Source organism: Macaca thibetana, chromosome 5 (genome assembly GCF_024542745.1).
Source record: "Macaca thibetana thibetana isolate TM-01 chromosome 5, ASM2454274v1, whole genome shotgun sequence".
NCBI lineage: Eukaryota > Metazoa > Chordata > Mammalia > Primates > Cercopithecidae > Macaca > Macaca thibetana.
The window spans coordinates 85,967,775-85,992,628 of record NC_065582.1 but is presented as its reverse complement, the minus strand read 5'-3'; the positions used below and the strand labels follow the sequence as shown (position 1 = coordinate 85,992,628).

The 24,854-nt window shown below is 38.7% G+C and overlaps 2 protein-coding genes across 7 annotated transcripts in view; one reads left to right on the top strand and one right to left on the bottom strand.

Annotated features, from left to right (window-relative positions):
• The window catches only part of SLC9B1 (solute carrier family 9 member B1), a 152,371-nt gene that overhangs the window by 19,787 nt on the left and 107,730 nt on the right, over positions 1 to 24,854 (bottom strand). For 5 of the 6 annotated variants that reach the window (XM_050791922.1, XM_050791925.1, XM_050791924.1 and 2 more), the window contains 5 exons: positions 13,886 to 13,992; positions 12,898 to 13,047; positions 7,127 to 7,235; positions 6,102 to 6,238; positions 1,684 to 1,924 (listed from right to left, as the gene is read on the bottom strand). In XM_050791922.1, the coding sequence (XP_050647879.1) occupies positions 1,721 to 1,924; positions 6,102 to 6,238; positions 7,127 to 7,235; positions 12,898 to 13,047; positions 13,886 to 13,992 (707 nt within the window). In that variant the 3' untranslated portion in view covers positions 1,684 to 1,720. Of the gene's footprint in view, positions 1 to 1,683; positions 1,925 to 6,101; positions 6,239 to 7,126; positions 7,236 to 12,897; positions 13,048 to 13,885; positions 13,993 to 24,854 lie in introns of those variants that run through there. The other variant, XM_050791921.1, reaches the window with a different exon arrangement.
• On the top strand, positions 8,724 to 10,553 carry LOC126955405 (adenosine 3'-phospho 5'-phosphosulfate transporter 1-like). The gene is given in 2 exon segments (XM_050791940.1): positions 8,724 to 9,303; positions 9,305 to 10,553. Coding segments are annotated over 2 exon segments (1,098 nt in total). The 5' UTR covers positions 8,724 to 8,868; the 3' UTR covers positions 9,968 to 10,553.

The window sequence follows — 24,854 nt, the reverse complement described above, 5'->3', positions numbered from 1 at the left end:
TACATATATATATTTTTGAGACAGAGTCTTGTTCTGTCTCTCAGGCTGGAGTGCAGTGGTGTGATCTCAGCTCACAGAAACCTCGGCCTCCTGGGTTCAAGCTATTCTCCTGCCTCAGCCTTCTGAGTAGCTGGGATTCCAGGTGCGTGCCACCACACCTGACAAATTTTTGTGTTTTTAGTAGAGACAGGGTTTCACCATGTTGGTCAGGTTGGTCTCGAACTCCTGGCCTTGTGATCCACCCGCCTCGGCCTCCCAAAGTGCTGTGATTACAGGCATGAGCCACAGCGCCCTGCCTATATTTTTATTTTCTTATAAGTGACAATGAGATGCCCTCATGATTTAAATAGTAGTCAAAACACTGGCACAGTTTAAATTTTTAGAATTTGAGTACTAGAATTACAATATTTGAAAATGGAGTCTGTACTTTGTTGTAAAACTACAAGGAGAAAATGTCACTAAAACAGTAGCTATTTTATCTTTACCCAGAGTGTATTTTCAAAGAGTTATTTTCCAGAGGGTTTTAGAACTTTTGGCAGTTTTGGGGATATATTCTGTGAAAGCCCTTAGTCTTAATGGAATAACACATAGTTTCGATTGCCTTAAATTTTAATTGTTTCACTTGGCAAATTTATGTGTAAATTTCATATTCTGTGGTATTTTAATAGCTTGCTTGTGGAGAAGAGGAAAAAAGGGAACGAAAGTAATATTCAGTCCTTGCATTGAGGTTTTGCCAAAGAAGTCTAAACAATTTCTAAGATGCCATTCAATCAGGCCATTTGAGAATGACTCTTTTAACTTTTTATGACTCTTATAACTTTAAAATAAAGAGTCTTGAGTTAATTAAAACTCACTTTGCTTGTGATGGGTTCTACATTAACATGGCAGATTTAATCAGCCAGAATTAAAAGGTAATTCTATATTACTAAGGAGAAGAAACTGCCACATGACAGTAGTCTCCAAATCTTTCATTTTTGGAGGCTGCCTTTTATGCCTAGATTTTAAAATACTAATTGAAAAAATACAGTTTATTTCCATTTGTGATTTAATTTTATTTCTATAAATAAAAATATAGATAGCGTTTCATCTAAAAACTGCTAAACCAGACTTTCATTTTAAGGGCATGGCAGAAGTAGGGAAAGAGTAACTTGGTTGTATTACTTAACATATTATTTATTCAGGTAGTCACCAAAACTAGAATTTAAAATCTATTTAGTTAACTCATTTTAAGTTGATGTGTTTTTTTCCTTTTTTTTTTTTCTTTTTGTGGTGATCTTTTTAACTGAATTACTGGACATCATGGGGAGTTCTACTCCTCCTGTTTGGAAACTTAGGCTATCTTACCAAGTTCAATATTCAAAGTTTTTTCTTTCTGCCATTAAGTTTGTTTAACTTAATATTAAGTTCAGTTTTTGTTATGATATAAAATTCAGCCTGAGGGATTACTTTAAACTTTCCTAGGGTATTTACAGATTTAATTTGTTCTTACAGTGTGTAAATACCAAGAGAGCATTCCATTTAATATTATTTTTATTAAATTAACTTTGGAGTAAAAAATCCAAGAAAAGTCCTGTACTGAAATCACATATTTACTAAATCCTGGATTCTCTGTACAGTCCCCACATACTTCTACTTTAAAATTCTTTTGTCATGTGAAATAAATCATTAAAAGAAGCAGGCAGATGATGACAGGTAAACTTTTTAATGATGCTCTATATGTTTATGTTGACAATTGCAGTTTTATTTTGCTTGGATCATAATGGCGTCTAAGCAATTTAGGCCCCAGAATGCCCATAAGTAGAGCTCCATTTGGAGCTGTGATCAAGATGGCTAAAAATGCTACTGTCATCACATCCTTCGAATATGGTTCCAAGTGGGGTGCGGAGACTCTTGCTGTTTCTAGAACCAGAGGACCTAACACAGCCTGCATTTAGGGGTAAAAATGGGGCATAAAGAAAAATGTTAAATGGAGTTAATATATAATGTAAATGGCTCTCTTAAAATAAACAAAATCTAGTACTAGACTATTAGAAAAAAAAAGTACTCAGTAATTTTCATAACTTACTCATCAGTTCTATGTTCTTCCTAGCAAATATATGTGGAGGAAGAGTACAATAGTGACAAATCAGCAGGCAAACATTTTTGGGCTGATTTTGCACTCTTGTCCTCTCAGTGTTCCTCTATTCAAATATCTCTTTTGAGTGTTCATGTTACCCTAATAACACCAGGATTTCTAATGAAACCAGTTTTGCTTAGTTGCCTGTACCATGTACCAGTGGTTCTTGGTGACAACAAGACAACATAAAATATTAAGGTTTCTTATGGGTCTCTAGGATCTCTTGCCCTTCTTCTCATTGTTCTCCCTATTCAGGGGGCACTGTGTTATAGTAGAATTGACAGCAGGGTTGGAATCTAGCAAACTGGGTTTGAATTCTATTTTTGCTGCAACGAGGCTAGTGAACTTACAAATGACTCACACTCTCTAAACTTCTACTTACTTAGTTGTAAAATGAAGAACAAAATACTTATCTTACTGGACGGTTGTGAAAATTAAATATGAGAATGCAAAGAACACCTGGCACATAGTAGGTATTCAGATAGTAGTAAGTTTCTTTCTCCCTCACTCCTCATCCCCTGCCAGGTCAGAGAATGAGTTCCTTTGAAGTTATTGTTTTAGAATGACTTTACTGGGCCACAAGTTTTTTTCCCTAGTTACCTTCTACCACATTATTTTTAATAACATAAAGCAAATTTCTTGCTAACCCTCCTTCTTGGTGTTTAACCATCTAGGCATGAAATTGCCCTAAAATTTTGGGGAATTAAATACCAATATATAACATATTTTCTATGGAGTTGCAAAGTAACAACATAATGGTAGAAACATTACCTCTGATATGGAACATTATGGCAAAAGAACCCCTCAATTTAAAATCAATTTCTGTATTCTAGATCAATAATTTAAAATGGTATCATTTTTATATCATAACTTTTAATGTACTGAACATGAGCCAGTGTGCTGGAGGATGCTAGGGAGAAAAAGATAATCATGCAGAAAACCAACTTGAAAGAATTTTACAGTTTAGAAGAGGATTTGAACATAAAAGAACTGCCAACAGAAAAAACAAAAAACAAAAACCAAACCCATTGACTTTTAAGAGATGATGATGATAATGGTGAAACTAGAAATAATATTTATATAGTTATATGGCATTCATCATATGGCAGGTATCATTCTTAAAGCTTTCCATTTATTAACTCATTTAATTCTCGTGACAACCTTATTATGTGAGAACTATTATTAGATGATAAATGATTTCCTCCTAGTGACTGAAATTGAATATTATTTCTTTAAAAGAATCCAATTGCCAAGCTGATCTTACATTTGTAAACTAAATTATTTATTTACTCTCCTAATAGCTTCTATTTTTCCACTCTAATTTTTATCAGTAACTCGAAACTGAGGAACAAGAGAAAGAGCTGAACCTTAGCCAATTTTATTTTAGCAGCAGAGAACAGTGGAAGAGGATAAAAGTGAAAATAATTCAAAATTGAAATTTAAAATATTTGTTGATCTTACTTGTGACATTATCGTTTTCTATTACTGCTGTTGTGACTCTACTTGTATAAATAATTAATTTTTTATATCTTGCCAGTTCCTGGAACCAGCTTGATATTCTTTGTGTAGAAGCTAGCCTAGAGCCAGCAGGCAGGAATAGGCAGAAGCAGAATAATACTGCAGGACTTGAGTGAGTGGTCTCTTTCCTCATACCTGCTTTTCTTTTTTCCCTGCTTTATGAAAATGATGAAATAATAAAACAAAATTGCGAGAGTGTTTTTGGAAGGAGAGAGAACAGAAGGATGCATAGATACTCCTTTTGTAGATTTATTATGCCCTACAGTAGACATTAAAAATAAAAAAGTTATTATTATTTATATTACTTGAACGTAAGATAAAATAACAACATTGTTAACTGAGCACCACCATATGCCAGAGAGAGGGCTAAGCACTTTACATGGATTATCTCATTGAATCCTGACAACACTACTAAGAAATAGATCTAGTCATAGACTTCATTGTAAGATGAGAACACTGAAGGACAGAGAGATTAGAAAATAATTTTCCCGAGGTATGGGCAAATAACATGGTATTCAAAACAGGTAGTCTGGCCCTATGAACCTGCTTTTCTAACATGATAATAGAGGCTTTTCTGCATGAAAATTTAGGAGCTTCTGTTTTGGAATAACAACTAAGAACCACAGGAAATTAAGGTATATTATGCTGCCAAGTTAAATAGTCTAACAATAAGTAGCAATATATTTCAGTAGGAGGAGAATATCCTCGAATAAGAGGGCAAAATTACAAGGTTTCCCTTTCCGTTCACTCATTCTTGCAGGCATGCAATACATATTTGCCTCCTGTGTGTCAGGCACTGTGTTAAGTGCCAGGGAGAAATAATGAAAAACAACTGCAACAACCAGACACTGTCCCTCTCCTTACATAGTCTATCAAGGGGGCGGGGGCAGGGATTTAGCCATTAACCAAATAGTTATACAAATAAATGTGTAATTAAAAACAATATATGTGCATATGTGCATTTGTGTGATGGAGTGAGTGGCAAAGGTAGGGAAAGTATTTTTTAAAAAGTCGATGTGTCTCTATTTTACTTTACTTTTTTTTTTGTGACAGGGTCTCACTTTGTCACCCAAGTTGGAGTGAAGTGGTGTGACCTCAGCTCACTGCAGCCTCAACCTCCCGAGTTCAAGCAGTCCTCCTGCCTCAACTCCCAAGTAGTTGGGACTACAGGTGCGTGCCACCACCCCTGACTAATTTTTTTGTATTTTTTGTAGAGATAGGGTTTCACCATGTTGCCCAGGCTGGTCTTGAACTCCTGAGCTCAAGTGATCTGTCCGCCTCAGCCTCCCGAAGTGCTAGGGTTACAGGCATGAGCCACCATGCCTGGCCTGTGTCTCTGCTTTTTAAAATTGCAACATTTAGCTTTGTTATATTCAGTAAAATATAAAAACTCCAATTTTCAGATATACTCTTATTATATATTTTAGGAAAATACAAAACATATTTTCATAAACTTAGGAAGTACTTATTGAAAGAATACTTTTTAATTGCAAAAGAATTGCTTTTAAAACTGAGATTTAAAAAGGTTACATTGGCTGGGCCCAGTGGGTTATGCTTGTAATCCCAGAACTTCAGGAGGCTGAGGCAGGAGGATCACTTGAACCTAGGAGTTCAAGACCAGCCTGGGCAACATAGCAAGACCTCCTCTCTACAAAAAAGCAGAAAAAATGGTCAGGCGCAGTGGCTCACGCCTGTAATCCCAGCTCTGTGGGAGGCTGAGGTGGGTGGATCACTTGAAGTCAGGAGTTTGAGACTAGCCTGGCCAACATGGTGAGACCCCATCTCTACTAAAAATACAAAAATTAGCTGGGTGTGGTGGTGTGCACCTGTAATTCCAGCTACTCAGGAGGCTGAGGCAGGACAATCACTTGAACCTGGGAGGCAGAAGTTGCAGTGAGCCAAGATCATGCCACTGCACTCCAGCCTGGGCAACAGAGTGAGATTCTGTCTCCAAAAAAAAAAAAAAAAAAAAAAAAAAAAATCAGAAGAAACACAGTTGGGTGTGGTGGCAGTTGTCTGTGATCCTAGCTACTCAGGAGGCTGATGTGGGAAGATTGTTTGAGCCTAGGAGGTTGAGGCTGCAGTGAGCCCTGATCACACCACTGCACTCCAGTCTGGGTGACAGAGTGAGAACTGGTCTCAAAATGAAAATAAAAAGAGAAGAAAGTAACATTAAGTTTCTTTGTTTGTTTTTGTTTATTTATTTGTTTTTTTTTTTGAGATTCAGTCTTGCTCTGTCACCCAGACTGGAGTACAGTGGTGCCATCTCAGCTCACTGCAACCTCTGCCTCCTGGGTTCAAGTGGTTCTCCTGTCTCAGACTCTTGAGTAGTTGGGACTGGTTACATTCAAACATTTAAAAAGTAAGGATAATAGCTCATATTTTGTGACTGGAGTAATATTTTTCATTTAAAATTTTAAAAGCATCAAAATGAAAGCATTAAGCAATAGGCTTAATATGTTCTTACCTGTACTGTAGCTTTGGGCATCCATGCTAAAGCAATAAATATTTTCTCCTTAAAACTAAAACCAGCAAAGCACATCAATGTATATGTGACTAAAATTCGAACACATAATGCCAAACTCAGAGTGGCAACAAATATGCCTACAACAGATGAAAACAAACATAAATAACAAAATATTTGTGAAGAAGTGCTCTTTATGCTCAGGAATATGATTTCTAAAACTTTTGAAAGCATTTTAAGGCTATTGTCTCTTCATGTGTTTTTTACATAAAATCAATGATTATAAAAAATGAATACAATTGAGGATTCTCTGTAAAGTGCAAGAGATTATCTGATGATGGAGGTACCATGAAAAATAAGACAGATGACATTTATACAATTTTGAACTAATAGACCTTTTTTGAATACTTTTATTTTTATTAATAATAATTTATTTTCTGAGAAGGATTCTTGCTTTGTCACCCAGGCTGGAGTGCAGTGGTACAATCTCAGCTCACTGCAACTTCCGACTCCCGGGTTCAAATGATTCTCCTGCCTCAGCCTCCTGAGTAGCTGGGATTATTGGTGTGCACTACCACACTGGGCTAATTTTTGTATTTTTAGGAGAGAGGGAGTTTCTCCATGTTAGCCAGGCAGTTCTCGAACTCCTAACCTCAAGAAATCTGCCTGCTTTGGCCTCCCAAAGGGCTGAGATAACAGGCATGAGCTACCACACCCAGCCAATACTTTTAAATGAAAGTATTCAAAAAGTGCTGATCGTATCAAATATTTTCCCTCAGGAAAGAAATCTTATATTTATTTCCTCAGATAACTCAGGGAAGATATTCAGGGCTGTCCTTGGTTTAAAAAGAAAACAGAGCACACAGTGTAAAGGAAGAGCAATATGAAAATATGACACTGTATCAACATGTGTTTCTGAAGAAGGTCCTTGTAGTCATTCAAAGATATATTGTAAATAAAAATGAGTATTTATAATTTTCTTAAATATTTTTGAATTTCATATATTTTTGTGTTCTAATTATTCTTACCAATAGTATTTGATTCAAGCAATGAAACAGATACTTCTGCTCCAACTAAACCAAAAAGAAGTGGTTCAAAAATATCCCATACATTTGTAATAATCTTTTGGACTTTCATCTATAGAAAAGAGAAATACATTTATAATTATTTTGGCACATAAATACATTTCAGAAACTTAAAGTCTCCCCCCCTTTTTTTTTTCACTTTTAAGTATTTTAGAGATGGGGTCTTGCTGTGTTGCCCAGGCTGGAGTGTAGTGGCATAATCATAGCACACTGTAGCCTTGAACTCCTGGGCTCAAGTGATCCTCTCACCTCAGCCTCCCAAGTAGAGCTACAGGTGTGTATCATCATGCCAGGCTAATTTTTAAATTGTTTGTAGAGATGGGGTCTTGCTATGTTGCCCAGGATGGTCTGGAACTCCTGTCCTCAAGCGATCTCTGGCTGTGGCCTCCCAAAGCACTGGCATTATAGGCATGAGCCACCATGCCTGGCCTAAAGTCACTTAACATTTAATAAACTTAAGACATTTTATTTTAATAAAAATGTTAAACTTAATTAATAAAAACTGAGCACTTTGATAGTTTTACTCAAGCACTTCGGTAGAATTTGATTAAAAGAAACTCACAAAGCAATAAAATAATACTATTTGGCCATTTTGTCACAAAATAAATGATATCCTTAGGGTTCTAGCCATGTTTAGTATGAGTTCCAGATTTTGTCTGTAAGTTAGCCGAACAGAGATAGAACTACATCATGCCTGATGAGAACATACCCAGTTCATGCAAACATTTGGGTTCTCAGAAGGGGGTTGGGAAGCCCTCCACTAACAACCATCCTGGAACTCAATCCCATTAAAGTGAATCCTGATATAGCATATACTACTAGGAAAAACAATTTGGAAGTCTGCGAGGCCTGCTTCCGAAGAACCCATGTTGAATACTTTAGTTACTTTTTCCTTAAAACAAAACCAAAACATATATTAGATTCTCATTTAGTTGCCTACCCAGCTTCCCTTTCTGGAAACGAATGCCTCCCAGTGATACTTCCCCAATTAAAAGGTTACAGGAAAGGCCCTATTGGCCTACAGTATTCTGGCTCTTCTTCAGGAATTTGGATGAAGAGATTTCAGTCTCAGTCTGGGTTTAACATTTTTTTTTTTTAAACAGAAGATACGTAAGAACTTTGGTGTCTCTTCCTTGAGGCATAAACTATCTTCAAAACTATTTCCCTTAAGACTGCGTTTTCTGATTCCCACTTATTAAACTATGGTTAAAAAAAAGAAAAACAAAGAAAAACAGTGTTAGTATTCTTTACAGCATAACTATCCTTTTTGTTACTTTTAATCTTTAAAACTTATTTTAGTTGTGTTTCTTTTATCATTTAAAAAAATTCTTGTAGTTTTAATTTTATTTATTGATTTGCATTTCATTCATTTCATTTCTTTTATAATTATGATTATATAAGAATACTAAACAAAATGCCACTATGATTTTTGGTTAGGGAACTTCTCAAGCTGATTCTAAAATTTATCTAAGAAAGAATATGTGTAGGAACAGCCAAAAAATACTTTAAAAAGAAGTATAATCTATATTAGATTTTGACACATAAAACTGCAGTGATTTACTTCCGCTGGCCGCTGGCTCGCTGGCCGCTCCTGGAGGCGGCGGCGGGAGCGGAGGGAGCGTAGGGGGTGCGCGGCCCGGGGACTCGCATTCCCCGGTCCCCCTCCACCCCACGCGGCCTGGACCATGGACGCCAGGTGGTGGGCAGTGGTGGTGCTGGCTGCGTTCCCCTCCCTAGGGGCGGGTGGGGAGACTCCCGAAGCCCCTCCGGAGTCATGGACCCAGCTATGGTTCTTCCGATTTTTGGTGAATGCTGCTGGCTATGCCAGCTTTATGGTACCTGGCTACCTTCTGGTGCAGTACTTCAGGCGGAAGAACTACCTGGAGACCGGTAGGGGCCTCTGCTTTCCCCTGGTGAAAGCTTGTGTCTTTGGCAATGAGCCCAAGGCCTCTGATGAGGTTCCCCTGGCGCCCCGAACAGAGGCGGCAGAGACCACCCCGATGTGGCAGGCCCTGAAGCTGCTCTTCTGTGCCACAGGACTCCAGGTATCTTACCTGACTTGGGGTGTGCTGCAGGAAAGAGTGATGACCCGTAGCTATGGGGCCACAGCCACATCACCGGGTGCTGGCCAAGGCCTCTAAGGTGATCCCTGTCATGCTGATGGGAAAGCTTGTGTCTCGGCGCAGCTACGAACACTGGGAGTACCTGACAGCCACCCTCATCTCCATCGGGGTCAGCATGTTTCTGCTATCCAGCGGACCAGAGCCCCGCAGCTCTCCGGCCACCACACTCTCAGGCCTCATCTTACTGGCAGGTTATATTGCTTTTGACAGCTTCACTTCAAACTGGCAGGATGCCCTATTTGCCTATAAGATGTCATCGGTGCAGATGATGTTTGGGGTCAATTTCTTCTCCTGCCTCTTCACAGTAGGCTCACTGCTAGAACAGGGGGCCCTCCTGGAGGGAACCCGCTTCATGGGGCGACACAGTGAGTTTGCTGCCCATGCCCTGCTACTCTCCATCTGCTCTGCATGTGGCCAGCTCTTCATCTTTTACACCATTGGGCAGTTCGGGGCTGCTGTCTTCACCATCATCATGACCCTCCGCCAGGCCTTTGCCATCCTTCTTTCCTGCCTTCTCTATGGCCACACTGTCACTGTGGTGGGAGGGCTGGGAGTGGCTGTGGTCTTTGCTGCCCTCCTACTCAGAGTCTACGCGCGGGGCCGTCTAAAGCAACGGGGAAAGAAGGCTGTGCCTGTTGAGTCTCCTGTGCAGAAGGTTTGAGGGTGGAGAGGGCCTGAGGGGTGAAGTGAAATAGTCTTCTCACCATTTTCTCCTACTGTAACCCGAGGGAGCTGGCTCAAAGGGCAAAATGCAGGTGTTTTCTCAGTATCATAGACTCTGCAGCAGGGGGTGGGGAGCCCAGGAGGCAGCCTTCCCTTTTGCCTTAAGTCACCCATCTTCCAGCAGGCAGTTTATTCTGAGCCCCAGGGTAGAGATAGTCCTCAGTGAGGGGGAGTTTGGGGTCAAGAGGGCATAGGTAGGTTCCACAGTTCCCCCTCCCAGAAGTTTCCTTAAGTCTTGCCCTAGCTGTGCTCTGCTGCCTTCCAGACTCCCCTCTGCAAATACCTGCATTTCTTACCCTGGTGAGAAAAGCACAAGCGGTGTAGGCTCCAATGCTGCTTTCCCAGGAGGGTGAAGTGAAGATGGTGCTGTGTTGTGGAAAGGGGATACAGATCCCTGCCCAGCACCACCACCTCCTATGCTCCTGGATCCCTAGGCTCTACTCCATGAGCCTGTTGTAGGTTTTGGTACTTTAGAAATGTAACTTTTTGCTCTTATAATTTTATTTTATTAAATTAAATTACTGTAAAAAAAAAATAAAAAAAAAAATAAAACTGCAGTGATTTAAAACAGTGGTGTTGGCATAGAAATAGAGAAGTAGGATTAAATAGACTTCAGAATTAATATATATGAGAGAATTTAGTTCATGTTAAAAAACTGAACTATTAATGAATTGGTCAATAAACAAACAATTTGGCAAAAAATGACCGTCTAGTTTATGTGCATATATCTGTATGTACATATTCATCACATGCAAGTATATATGTGTGTCTGAATATATATGTATATTTATGTGTGTGTATATATATACACACACACACATCGCGCATGATGTAATTCTATCTCTGTTCAGTTAACTTACAAACTGTATGTGTGTATAAATATATATAGTTTGTAAGATACACACATGTATATATATATCTCCTTACCTCACAGCATTCACAAAGATAAATTCCAGATAGATTAAAAGACTAAATGAAGAAACAAATTAAACAATCAAAAACTACCAAAATATTAAATGATAATATACAAAATAGTATATCTTTGTAATGTTTATATGTTATAACCTTCAGTGAGAAAGTCCTTCTTAAATGAGATGCAGAATCCAAAACCAAAAAAGGAAAAACCAATAGGTTTGGTCATAGGAAATTTTACTTCCATACACAAGACACCATAAACAAAGTTGAAGATAAGCAAAAATTATATGCAATATATACATAACAAAGGATCTGTAGCCCTAACACTACTAGAAACTATAAATTAGAAACAAAAAAATAAATAACCCAATAAAAATGGTCAAAGAAGATCATAGGTATTTTAAAAAGAATATATGAAGAGAAGTTTACTATACTACTAATCAGAGAAATGTAAATAAAGAATAATGACATCACATAATTGTAAGAAACTATAAGAACTGAATGATGAGGTCATCTAATAGTAGAAAGAATAGAACTAGTGATAATATCAAGTGCTGTTGATGAGTTAAGACATTAGATATTTTTGTGAACTGTTGGCAGAATGTAAATAACCAAAATCTTTTGAAGGGATAATTTAGCAGTGTCCATCAAAATAAAATATACATCATTTCCAGCCAGGTGTGGTAGCTCATGCATGTAATCCTAGCACTTTGCAATGTCAAGTTGGGAGGATCCCTTGAGCCCAGGATTTTGAGACCAGCCTGGGCAACATAGAGAGACTCTGTCTCTAAAAAAAAAAATAATAATAATAAAAAAAGATCATTTATAGGACTCTATCCCAGTAGATGTACCTGTAATTCCAACACTTTGGGAGTCCGAGGCAGGAGTATCACCTGAGGTCAGGAGTTCAAGACCAGCCTGGCCAACATGGTGAAACCCTGTCTCTCTTAAAAATACAAAAATTTGCTGGGTATGGTGATGCATGCCTGTAATCCCAGCTACTAGGCAGGCTGAAGCAGAAAAATCACTTGAATCCAGGAGGCAGAGGTTGCAGTGAGCTGAGATTATGCTACTGCACTCCAGCCTAGGTGACAAGATTGAAACTGCATCTCAAAAAAAGACATGAACAACACTGTTTACGACAGCACTGTTTGTAAATAACAAAAAGTGGAAACGATCTCAATGTCTATAAATAGAATACTGGTTACCTAAAAGTGTAAGGGGGTTTGATATTTGAGAGTGGTGGGGAATAAAGAAATCTTTTACATTTTATTCTATGTTTTATTATTTTACAAGCATTTCTATTTTTATTTATTTGTTTATTATTTATTTATTTTTTTGTGATGGAGTTTTGCATTTGTTGCCTAGGTTGCAGTTCAATGGCATGATCTCGGCCCACTGCAACCTCCGCCTCCTGGGTTCAGGTGATTCTCCTGCCTCAGCCTCCTGAGTAGCTGGGATTACAGGTGCCCACCACCACACCACCACGCCCGGCTAATTTTTGTATTTTTAGTAGAGATGGGGTTTCACCATGTTGACCACACTGGTCTCAAACTCCTGACCTCAGGTGATCTGTCTGCCTCAACCTTCCAAAGTTCTGGGATTACAGGCATGAGCCACCGTGCCTGGCCTTTTACAAACATTTTTCATGGATTAATTGTATAATTAAAATTTCAATGAATAAAATAATTACATTCATAAAAGTAATATAATAATATTACATAACTCTTAGCAAAAAGAGAAGCCTGATGTGATAACTCAACTTCTGATTCCATATTAGTATATTTTCAGGTGCTTTTCCTAAATATTTTATTTCCTTGAGTGATTCATACACTTTCTTGAGGACAGAAAACCTTTTGGAACATTTTCCAACCAGAATGAGGGGATTTCCTAAATATAGTAAAAAATTCAGTTGTTTTAGCTTTTAAAATATAGTGTATTAAAAATATTCACCTTTTCTTGGGACCATTTTGTCCCTGCAATGAAACTCAACACTAGGGTGAATAATCCTCCAGTTCCATGTAAACCTATACGTTGGCTGCCTAAGACAGCAGAAACACACATAGTCAAAATAAGGAATCCTCTCTTCAATGCAAGTTTTTTCTAGAATTAGATAGATATTTAGAAATTAGTTTACATTAAGTATATAATACAAGATTTGACATTATCTAGATTTTTGACCTTTTGATATTATGTCTTTAAACATTATATTAAATGTCTAAAATTTTGATATTCTTTCTCACTATAAATTTTAGGAGACTTACTACCAAGTAACAAAATTAACAATTAGTAACATTTCATTTTCTGCCATATCTCTGATACTAATATCAGTAAATGGTTAAAATATTACTTTAAGTGAAGAAGAAAAGAGACCCATACAATCTCCAGTTTCATATAACATATCCAATGAATTCTTAAAAAATATTTGAGTGTCTCTTTGGCCAATATGTTACAGCTAAATTTGGATAGAAATTATAGAAATACAAAAATAATGGCATATTTTCATTTAAGGCAGGAAATGGCTAAGTTTAAGAGTGTTGCCTTTGTCAAAGGAGAGTAGGAGTGAATTTAAGTCAGAGAATATGCAGAAATTAATGGGAACCTATCTCCCCTTAAAATATTTAAGGGAAAATTTGGGGGAAATTATCAAATATCAGTAGGCAATTTAGTAGAGAAAGGGAAAGTATAATTCAGAGGGATACTCTGCATTAAGTATATATTTTTATATTCCTTATTTGCCAAATCAGGAAGCAGAGACTTTAATCAAAGCCATGGACCTGTATCAATCACTGCTGTGCTCAGTTTCAAGTACAGAGCAGGCATTGGACGCTAGTTTTAGAGAAATAGAATTAAGTATCAAGTTTCATGGATCTTACTAAAGTTTAATATTTTGAAAAAAATGTCTAACACTATACTTCTATAAAATAGATTTTGTATATACCTGGTCTTCACTTGGAAAATATCGAACAAAAAATCCCAAAACAATCCCTGCCAGCAGACTAATAGATACGCTCTTTATAGAGGCTATGGCGTTATTAACTATACCACCTGTAGGGGCACACAATAAAAAAAAATTCACAAAGAAATATTTTCATATATACTACACATCAGAAAAGCAAATCTAGGTGGTTCATGAAGAAAGGTAAGCATTGTACAGAACAAATATATGAAAATGGTCTTTAAACATGTAGATCTATTTAGTCCATTAAATATATACTCTCAAATAATTTAATATATACACACAACTCAGAAATGTCTATTATATAAATAGGCCAGAAAACAAAGACTTAACGAGCCACAAGATGCTCCCCCACTTACACAGCCAACTTAAAAGACAGAGTGAGGTAGTCTGGGCGCAGTGGCTCATGCCTGTAATCCCAGCACTTTGGGAGGCTGAAGGTGGATTACTTGAGGTCAGGAGTTCAAGACCAGTCTGACCAACATGATGAAACCTCATCTCTACTAAACATACAAAAATTAGCTGGGCATGGTGGCGCACACCTGTGGTCCCAGGTACTCAGGAGGCTGAGGGAGGAGAATCACTTGAACCCGGGAGGCAGAGGTTGCAGTAAGCTGAGATCATGCCACCACACTCCAGCCTGGGTGAAAGAGGGAGACTATGCCTCCAAAAGAAAAAAAAAAAAAGACCAAGTGAGGTACAAGAATGGAGAGAGACCAAAACACCTGTGGCACTTAGCACATGGCTGGTAAGGGCTATATTAACAATTCTTCTTTGATATACTATATGAAAAAGAAACAAATGATTTTAGCATAAAAAGAAAACGTAATAACAACATAAAAATTTTTGCTCCAGGGTCAGTCCTAGAAACATTCAAGGGTCAATTAAGATTTCAGTATATTTAAGTATCTGCTTTTGGTGAAGACAAAAGGAAAAAAAACTACAAAAGATTCCAGTATATTTTATATTCATTAATATTAATAAATCCATACTTGTAGTTCATTGTAATAAGTAAAAAACAAAAAATAAAAAAAAAACCAGATTCTGAGTCACACAAATAGTTCAGTTAAGCTCTGGGTAGTGGATTCAATATAGTAAGTAAGCATATTTTTAGACATATTTTCTACTAAATATAACAGGCAGGGCATGGTGGGCTCACATCTTTAATCCTAGCACTTTGGGAGGCCAAGGCAGAAGGACTGCTTGAACTTCTAAGAGTTTGAGACCAGCTTGGGCAAGAGAATGATATCCCATCTTTACAAGAAAATTTAAAAATTAGCCAGGTATGTGGTGTGTGCCTATAGTCCAAGTACTCAGTAGGCTGAGGGAGGAGGTCCCTTGAACTCAGGAGTTTGAGGCTGCACTCCAGCCTGGCTGACAGAGCAAGACCCTATCTCAAGAAAATAAAATATAATAAAAATAAAAAATAATATAAACAGAGTGATGTCAGCCAGATGGTGGAATGGGAAGCTCCAAACTTTGATTCTCCACAAAGATACCAACTGAACAACAATATATGGTCTAAAAGCCTTTATGGAGTTCCATAAACCATTAAGAAGTTGTGGCCGGGTGTGGTGGCTCATGCCTGTAATCCCAGCATGTAGGGAGGCCAAGACGGGCAGATCACAAGGTCAGCAGATCAAGATCATCCTGGCTAACAGGGTGAAACCTCGTGTCTACTAAAAATACAAAAAAATTAGCCGGGCATGGTGGTGGGCACCTGTAGTCCCAGCTACTCAGGAGGCTGAGGCAGGAGAATGGTGTGAACCTGGGAGGCGGAGCTTGCAGTGAGCTGAGATCATGCCACTGCACTTTAGCCTGAGTGAAAGAGCGAGACTCTGTCTCAAAAGCAAACAAACAAACAAACAAACAAAAAAACCATTAAGAAGTTGTAGTAGCACAGACAAGTGCAAAGCCAAGAATAATGGCATTGAACAAATAAGAAAAGCTGTTGTATTATACTCATGATACCCCTTCCCCAAGCTGGAATAGGTTGGTGTGGCTGGGAGAAAGCACTCCACTTGCAGCGTCTCCATTAGCAGGGAAAGAGAAGACTGGAATGTAACAGTTTTATGAGGCTACCTGAAGCTCTCTCTCTCTCTAACTTGACACCCAACCAGCATACTTTGGATACGTGGGAGCCACTGAGAATAAAGGAGAGGTCAGAGATGATGCAGCACCAGGGAACCTGCAGTACCACAGGCAGACAGATACCAGAGGGAGCAACAGCTCCAGGAAAAGAAACTGGCAAACCTCTACTTGGGATATTGCATGTATAAACCCAAAGAAGATGCATTCCCAGAAAAGGTTTGAGAGGCCGCTAGAGCCTATAGCCATGCTGATTCAGGTAAAGGTCTTCCGTATGAAGCCAGCTGATAAAAACTGGGAGAAGTGGCAGTTTTTTCAAACATCCAAATCTTGGCAAAAATAAATAAAAAATAACACAGCATAAGAAGAAACAGAGAAACCTAATGACTAAATTAAAGGAGCAAAATAAATCTCCAGAAACCAACCCTAAAGAAATAGATAAATGAGTTACCTGACAAAGAATCCAAATGAACTCTCTTAATGAAGCCCAATGACAACAGAAATAGACAACTAAATGAAAGTAGGAAATAATTAATGAACAAAATGAAAATACTAATAAAGAGATAGAAACAAACAAACAAACAAAAGGAATCATACAGAAACTCTGGAGCTAAGGAATACAATAGCTAATTGAAAAATTCACTATAGGAAATCACCAACAGACTGTGTAACTAACTGCTCAGTGGGTTCACCTTGTGACCTGCCTAGACAGAACTGATTTATCAAGACAGGGGAATTGCAATGGAGAAACAGTAATACATGCAGAGCCAGCTGTGTGGGACTCCAGAGTTTTATTATTACTCAAATCAGTCTCACCGAGTATTCAGGGATCAGAAGTTTTAAAGATAATTTGGCAGGTAGGGGCTTGGGAAGTAGGGATTTGTAAGGTTGGAGATGAAATCATAGGGGGTTGAAGTGATGTTTTCTTGCTGTCTTCTGTTTGTAGGTGGTATGGCAGAACTAGTTGAGCCAGATTACCAATCTGGGTGGTATCAGCTGATTCATCTAGTGCAGGGTCTGCAAAATATCTCAAGCACCGATTTTAGGTTTTACAATAATAATGTTATTCTCAGAAGCAATTTGGAGAGGTTCAGATTCTTGGAGCCAGAGGCTGCATAACCCCTAAACTGTAATTTCTAATGTTGTAGCTAATTTGTTTATCCTGCAAAGGCAGACTGGTCCCCAGGCAAGAAGGGGATCTCTTCGGGAGATGGCTATTATCAACTTTGTTTCAGAGTCAAACCATGAACTGAATACCTTCCCAAAATTAGTTCATCCTACTACTAGGAATGGACAAGGACAGTTTAAATGTTAGAAGCAAGATGGAGTTGATTAGGTCTGATCTCTTTCACTGTCATAATTTCTTCAGTTACAATTTTTGCAAAGGTGTTTTCAATAACATCAAGCAGAAGAAAGAATCAAGTGAAACTGAAGACTAGTCATTTGGAATTACAGAGTCAGAGGAGCAAAAGGGAAAAGGAATGAAGAGTGAAGACAGCCTAAGAGACTTATAGGATGCCATCAAGCAGATCAATGTATGCATTATGAAAGTTCCAGAAGGAGAAGAGAAAAATAAAGGGGTAGAGAGCCAGTTAAAAAAATAATGACCAAAACCTCAAATTTAAGGAAGGAAATGAACATACAAATCCAAGAGGCTCAAAGAACTCCAAGTTAAATAATTTGCAAAAAACCTACAATGAGACACCTTATAATCAAACTGTCAAAAGTCAAAGACAAAGAGAGAATCTTGAAAGGAACAGGATCAAAGCAACTTTTCACATACAAGGGAGATGTCATATGGCTATCAGTGGAATTCACAGCAAAATCTCTACAGGCCAGAAGAGAATGGGATGATATATTAAAAGGGCTGAAAAAAAAAAACCAAAAAAACTGTCAACCAAGAACTGTATAGCCAGTAAAACTGCACTTCAAAAATGAAGGACAAACAAAGAGTTCCCCAGAGAAGTAAAAGCTGAGGGAGTCAATCACCACTAGATCTACCTTACAAAAAATGTTAAAGGGAGTCCTTAAGTGGAAATGAAAGGATATTGGATAGAAATACAAAAGCATACAAAATATAAACTTCTTTGGTAAAGGTAAATATATGAGTGAACACAGAATCCTGTAATACTGTAATGGTGGTAAGTAAAACACTTTTCTTCTTTACTTGTTTCTTTTTCTTTTTTGAGACAGAGTCTTGCTCTGTTGCCCAGGCTGGAGTGCAGTGGTTTGATCACGGCTCACTGCAGCCTTGCAGCCCTGGGCTACAGCGATCCTCCCAATTCAGCCTCCTAGGTGTCTGGGACTACAGACATGCACCACCACACTCAGATAATATTTTTAAATTTTTAGTGTTGATAAGGTCTTGCTGGTCTCAAACTCCTAGGCTCAAGCGATCCTCCCACTTTGGCCACTCAAAGTGCTGGGACTACAGGTGTAAGACACCACACCCAGCCTGTAATTCACTTGTAATTGAAGCATGGAATTTAAAAGGTAAAAGCATAACATTACTTTATTAAATTATATAAACAATATAAAAATATGTATTGTGTGACACTGGTAACAAAGTGAGAAGGAGATGTAAAGAAGTAGAGTTTTTGTATGTGATTAAAGTTAAGTTGTTGTCAATTTAAAATAGATTATTATAACTATAAGATATTTTCATGTAATTCTACAGTAACCACAAAGAAAAGACCTATAGAAGATACACAAATAAAAATGAGAAAGGAATCAAAGCATGTCCCTACCGAAAAAAAGAAATCAGTGAAACATAAAGGGAGGCAGGAAGAGAGGAAAAGTGGAACAAAATAGCTGCAAGACATATAGAAAACAATTAACAAAATGACAATAGTAAGCCCTTCCTTATCAATAACTAATTTAAATGCAAATAGGCTAATTTTCCAATCAAAAGACAGAGACTGGCTGAATGGATTTTAAAAAATCTAAATATATACTATATGCAAGAGACTCACATTAGATCTAAAGACACACAAAGGTTGAAAGTGAAAGGATGGAAAAAGATACTCATTGCAGTTGGTAACCAAAAGAGAACAAGGATGGCCATACTTAGACAAAATAGAGTTTAAGTCAAATAGTAGCATAAGAGACAAGGACATTACATAATAATAAAAGGGCCAATTGACCAAGAAGATATAGCAATTATAAATATATATGCAACTAACAGTACAGCATCCAAATATATGAAGCTAAACTAGACAGAATTGAGGGGCAACATAGATAACAACATCATAATAACAGAAAACTCCAATATTCCACTTTCAGTTATAGATACAACAACCGGACAGAAGATCAACTGGAAAACAGAGAACTTGAACAACATTATAGACCAGTTGGACCTATCTGACATATACAGAACACTTCACCCAATAATAGCAAAATACACTTTCTTCTCAAGTACATACCAAGACTTTTCCAGGATAGATGGCATGCTAGTCCACAAAACAAGTTTTTAAAAATTCAAGAAAACTGAACTCATACTAAGTATCTTTTCTGACCATAATAAAGTGACATTAGAAATTCATAGCAGAAGGAAAAGTATTCAAAATTCAAAAAGGAAAAGTAATAAATACGTGGAAATTACAAAAATATACTCTCTTAAACAACCAGTTGGCCTGTATGGTTAATATTAATTGTCAATTCAATTGAGGGACGCTTAGATGCTTGATAAAGCACTTCGTCTGAGTATATCTGTGAGGGTGCTGCCAGAGGAGAATGATACATGAGTTAGTGGACTGAGAAAGACCTGTCCTCACTGTGGGTAGGCATCATGCAATTGGTCGCAAGTGTGGCTAGAACAAAAAAGGCAGAAGAATGGGAACATTCAGCTTGCTTGGATTTCTTTTTATGTACTCTCTCTCTCTTCCAGAGCAGTATGCCTTTTTCTCCTCTTGCCCTTGCACATCAAACTCTAGGTTCTTTGGCCTTTGGACCCTGGGACTTGTATCAGCAGCCTTTTGGGAGCTCTCAGGCCTTTGGCCTCAGACTAGTGGCTGTACTGTCAGCTTCCCCGGTTTTGAGACATTCAGATTTGGACTGAGCCATGTCACTGGCTTCCTTGGGAGCCATGCGCTAGGTTTCTCTCATTTTCCAGCTTATAGATGGCCTATTGTGGGACTTTGCCTTTGTAATCATGTGAGCCAATCCTGCTTAATAAATTATATTTCATATATATATAAATATATTCTCTTTTATATGCATATATCTATATCTATATCTATATTTCCTATTGGTTCTGACCCTCCGGAGAACTCTGATGAATACAGTCAAAGAATAAGTCAAAAGGAAAATTAGAAAATGTCTTGAGACAAATAAAAGTGGAAACACAACATTCCAAAGCTTGTGGGATGCAGCAAAACCAATATTAAGAGGACAGTTTATATATCTAACTACCTACATTAAAAAATAAGAAAGATCTAAAATCAGCAACTTAGGGGGCGGAGCAAGATGGCCGAATAGGAACAGCTCCAGTCTCCAACTCCCAGCGCGAGCGACACAGAAGACCGGTGATTTCTGCATTTTCAACTGAGGTACTGGGTTCATCTCACTGGGGAGTGCCGGAGGATCGGTGCTGGTCAGCTGCTGCAGCCCGACCAGCGAGAGCTGAAGCAGGGCGAGGCATCGCCTCACCTGGGAAGCGCAAGGGGGAAGGGAGTCCCTTTTCCTAGCCAGGGGAACTGAGACACACAATACCTGGAAAATCGGGTAACTCCCACCCCAATACTGCGCTTTAAGCGAACAGGCACACCAGGAGATCATATCCCACACCTGGCCGGGAGGGTCCCACACCCACGGAGCCTCCCTCATTGCTAGCACAGCAGTCTGTGATCTACCGGCAAGGCAGCAGCGAGGCTGGGGGAGGGGCGCCCGCCATTGCTGAGGCTTAAGTAGGTAAACAAAGCTGCTGGGAAGCTCGAACTGGGTGGAGCTCACAGCAGCTCAAGGAAACCTGCCTGTCTCTGTAGACTCCACCTCTGGGGACAGGGCAATAACAAACACAGCCGAAACCTCTGCAGACGCAAACGACTCTGTCTGACAGCTTTGAAGAGAGCAGTGGATCTCCCAACACGGAGGTTGAGATCTGAGAAGGGACAGACTCCCTGCTCAAGTGGGTCCCTGACCCCTGAGTAGCCTAACTGGGAGACATCCCCCACTAGGGGCAGTCTGACACCCCACACCTCACAGGGTGGAGTACACCCCTGAGAGGAAGCTTCCAAAGCAAGAATCAGACAGGTACACTCGCTGTTCAGAAATATTCTATCTTCTGCAGCCTCTGCTGCTGATACCCAGGCAAACAGGGTCTGGAGTGGACCTCAAGCAATCTCCAACAGACCTACAGCTGAGGGTCCTGACTGTTAGAAGGAAAACTATCAAACAGGAAGGACACCTACACCAAAACCCCATCAGTACATCACCATCATCAAAGACCAGAGGCAGATAAAACCACAAAGATGGGGAAAAAGCAGGGCAGAAAAGCTGGAAATTCAAAAAATAAGAGCGCATCTCCCCCGGCAAAGGAGCGCAGCTCATCGCCAGCAACGGATCAAAGCTGGACGGAGAATGACTTTGACGAGATGAGAGAAGAAGGCTTCAGTCCATCAAATTTCTCAGAGCTAAAGGAGGAATTACGTACCCAGCGCAAAGAAACTAAAAATCTTGAAAAAAAAGTGGAAGAATTGATGGCTAGAGTAATTAATGCAGAGAAGGTCATAAACGAAATGAAAGAGATGAAAACCATGACACGAGAAATACGTGACAAATGCACAAGCTTCAGTAACCGACTCGATCAACTGGAAGAAAGAGTATCTGCGATTGAGGATCAAATGAATGAAATGAAGCGAGAAGAGAAACCAAAAGAAAAAAGAAGAAAAAGAAATGAACAAAGCCTGCAAGAAGTATGGGATTATGTAAAAAGACCAAATCTACGTCTGATTGGGGTGCCTGAAAGTGAGGGGGAAAATGGAACCAAGTTGGAAAACACTCTTCAGGATATCATCCAGGAGAACTTCCCCAACCTAGTAGGGCAGGCCAACATTCAAATCCAGGAAATACAGAGAACGCCACAAAGATACTCCTCGAGAAGAGCAACTCCAAGACACATAATTGCCAGATTCACCAAAGTTGAAATAAAGGAAAAAATCTTAAGGGCAGCCAGAGAGAAAGGTCGGGTTACCCACAAAGGGAAGCCCATCAGACTAACAGCAGATCTCTCAGCAGAAACTCTCCAAGCCAGAAGAGAGTGGGGGCCAATATTCAACATTCTTATAGAAAAGAATTTTAAACCCAGAATTTCATATCCAGCCAAACTAAGTTTCATAAGTGAAGGAGAAATACAATCCTTTACAGATAAGCAAATGCTTAGAGATTTTGTCACCACTAGGCCTGCCTTACAAGAGACCCTGAAGGAAGCACTAAACATGGAAAGGAACAACCGGTACCAGCCATTGCAAAAACATGCCAAAATGTAAAGACCATCATCGAGGCTAGGAAGAAACTGCATCAACTAATGAGCAAAATAACCAGTTAAGATCATAATGGCAGGATCAAGTTCACACATAACAATCTTAACCTTAAATGTAAATGGACTAAATGCTCCAATTAAAAGACACAGACTGGCAAACTGGATCAAGAGTCAAGACCCATCAGTCTGCTGTATTCAGGAGACCCATCTCACACGCAGAGACATACATAGGCTCAAAATAAAGGGATGGAGGAAGATTTACCAAGCAAATGGGGAACAAAAAAAAGCGGGGGTTGCAATACTAGTCTCTGATAAAACAGACTTTAAACCATCAAAGATCAAAAGAGACAAAGAAGGCCATTACATAATGGTAAAGGGATCAATTCAACAGGAAGAGCTAACTATCCTAAATATATATGCACCCAATACAGGAGCACCCAGATTCATAAAGCAAGTCCTTAGAGACTTACAAAGAGACTTAGACTCCCATACAATAATAATGGGAGACTTCAACACTCCACTGTCAACATTAGACAGATCAACGAGGCAGAAAGTTAACAAGGATATCCAGGAATTGAACTCATCTCTGCAGCAAGCAGACCTAATAGACATCTATAGAACTCTCCACCCAAAATCAACAGAATATACATTCTTCTCAGCACCACATCGTACTTACTCCAAAATCGACCACGTAGTTGGAAGTAAAGCACTCCTCAGCAAATGTACAAGAACAGAAATTATAACAAACTGTCTCTCAGACCACAGTGCAATGAAACTAGAACTCAGGACTAAGAAACTCAATCAAAACCGCTCAACTACATGGAAACTGAAAAACCTGCTCCTGAATGACTACTGGGTACATAATGAAATGAAGGCAGAAATAAAGATGTTCTTTGAAACCAATGAGAACAAAGATACAACATACCAGAATCTCTGGGACACATTTAAAGCAGTGTGTAGAGGGAAATTTATAGCACTAAATGCCCACAAGAGAAAGCAGGAAAGATCTAAAATTGACACTCTAACATCGCAATTAAAAGAACTAGAGAAGCAAGAGCAAACACATTCGAAAGCTAGCAGAAGGCTAGAAATAACTAAGATCAGAGCAGAACTGAAGGAGATAGAGACACAAAAATCTCTCCAAAAAATCAATGAATCCAGGAGTTGGTTTTTTGAAAAGATCAACAAAATTGACAGACCACTAGCAAGACTAATACAGAAGAAAAGAGAGAAGAATCAAATCGACGCAATTAAAAATGATAAAGGGGATATCACCACCGACCCCACAGAAATACAAACTACCATCAGAGAATACTATAAACACCTCTACGCAAATAAACTGGAAAATCTAGAAGAAATGGATAATTTCCTGGACACTTACACTCTTCCAAGACTAAACCAGGAAGAAGTTGAATCCCTGAATAGACCAATAACAGGCTCTGAAATTGAGGCAATAATTAATAGCCTACCAACCAAAAAAAGTCCAGGACCAGATGGATTCACAGCTGAATTCTACCAGAGGTACAAGGAGGAGTTGGTACCATTCCTTCTGAAACTATTCCAATCAACAGAAAAAGAGGGAATCCTCCCTAACTCATTTTATGAGGCCAACGTCATTCTGATACCAAAGCCTGGCAGAGACACAACAAAAAAAGAGAATTTTAGACCAATATCCCTGATGAACATCGATGCAAAAATCCTCAATAAAATACTGGCAAACCGGATTCAGCAACACATCAAAAAGCTTATCCACCATGATCAAGTGGGCTTCATCCCTGGGATGCAAGGCTGGTTCAACATTCGCAAATCAATAAACATAATCCAGCATATAAACAGAACCAAAGACAAGAACCACATGATTATCTCAATAGATGCAGAAAAGGCTTTTGACAAAATTCAACAGCCCTTCATGCTAAAAACGCTCAATAAATTCGGTATTGATGGAACGTATCTCAAAATAATAAGAGCTATTTATGACAAACCCACAGCCAATATCATACTGAATGGGCAAAAACTGGAAAAATTCCCTTTGAAAACTGGCACAAGACAGGGATGCCCTCTCTCACCACTCCTATTCAACATAGTGTTGGAAGTTCTGGCTAGGGCAATTAGGCAAGAGAAAGAAATCAAGGGTATTCAGTTAGGGAAAGAAGAAGTCAAACTGTCCCTGTTTGCAGATGACATGATTGTATATTTAGAAAACCCCATTGTCTCAGCCCAAAATCTCCTTAAGCTGATAAGCAACTTCAGCAAAGTCTCAGGATACAAAATTAATGTGCAAAAATCACAAGCATTCTTATACACCAGTAACAGACAAACAGAGAGCCAAATCATGAGTGAACTCCCGTTCACAATTGCTTCAAAGAGAATAAAATATCTAGGAAT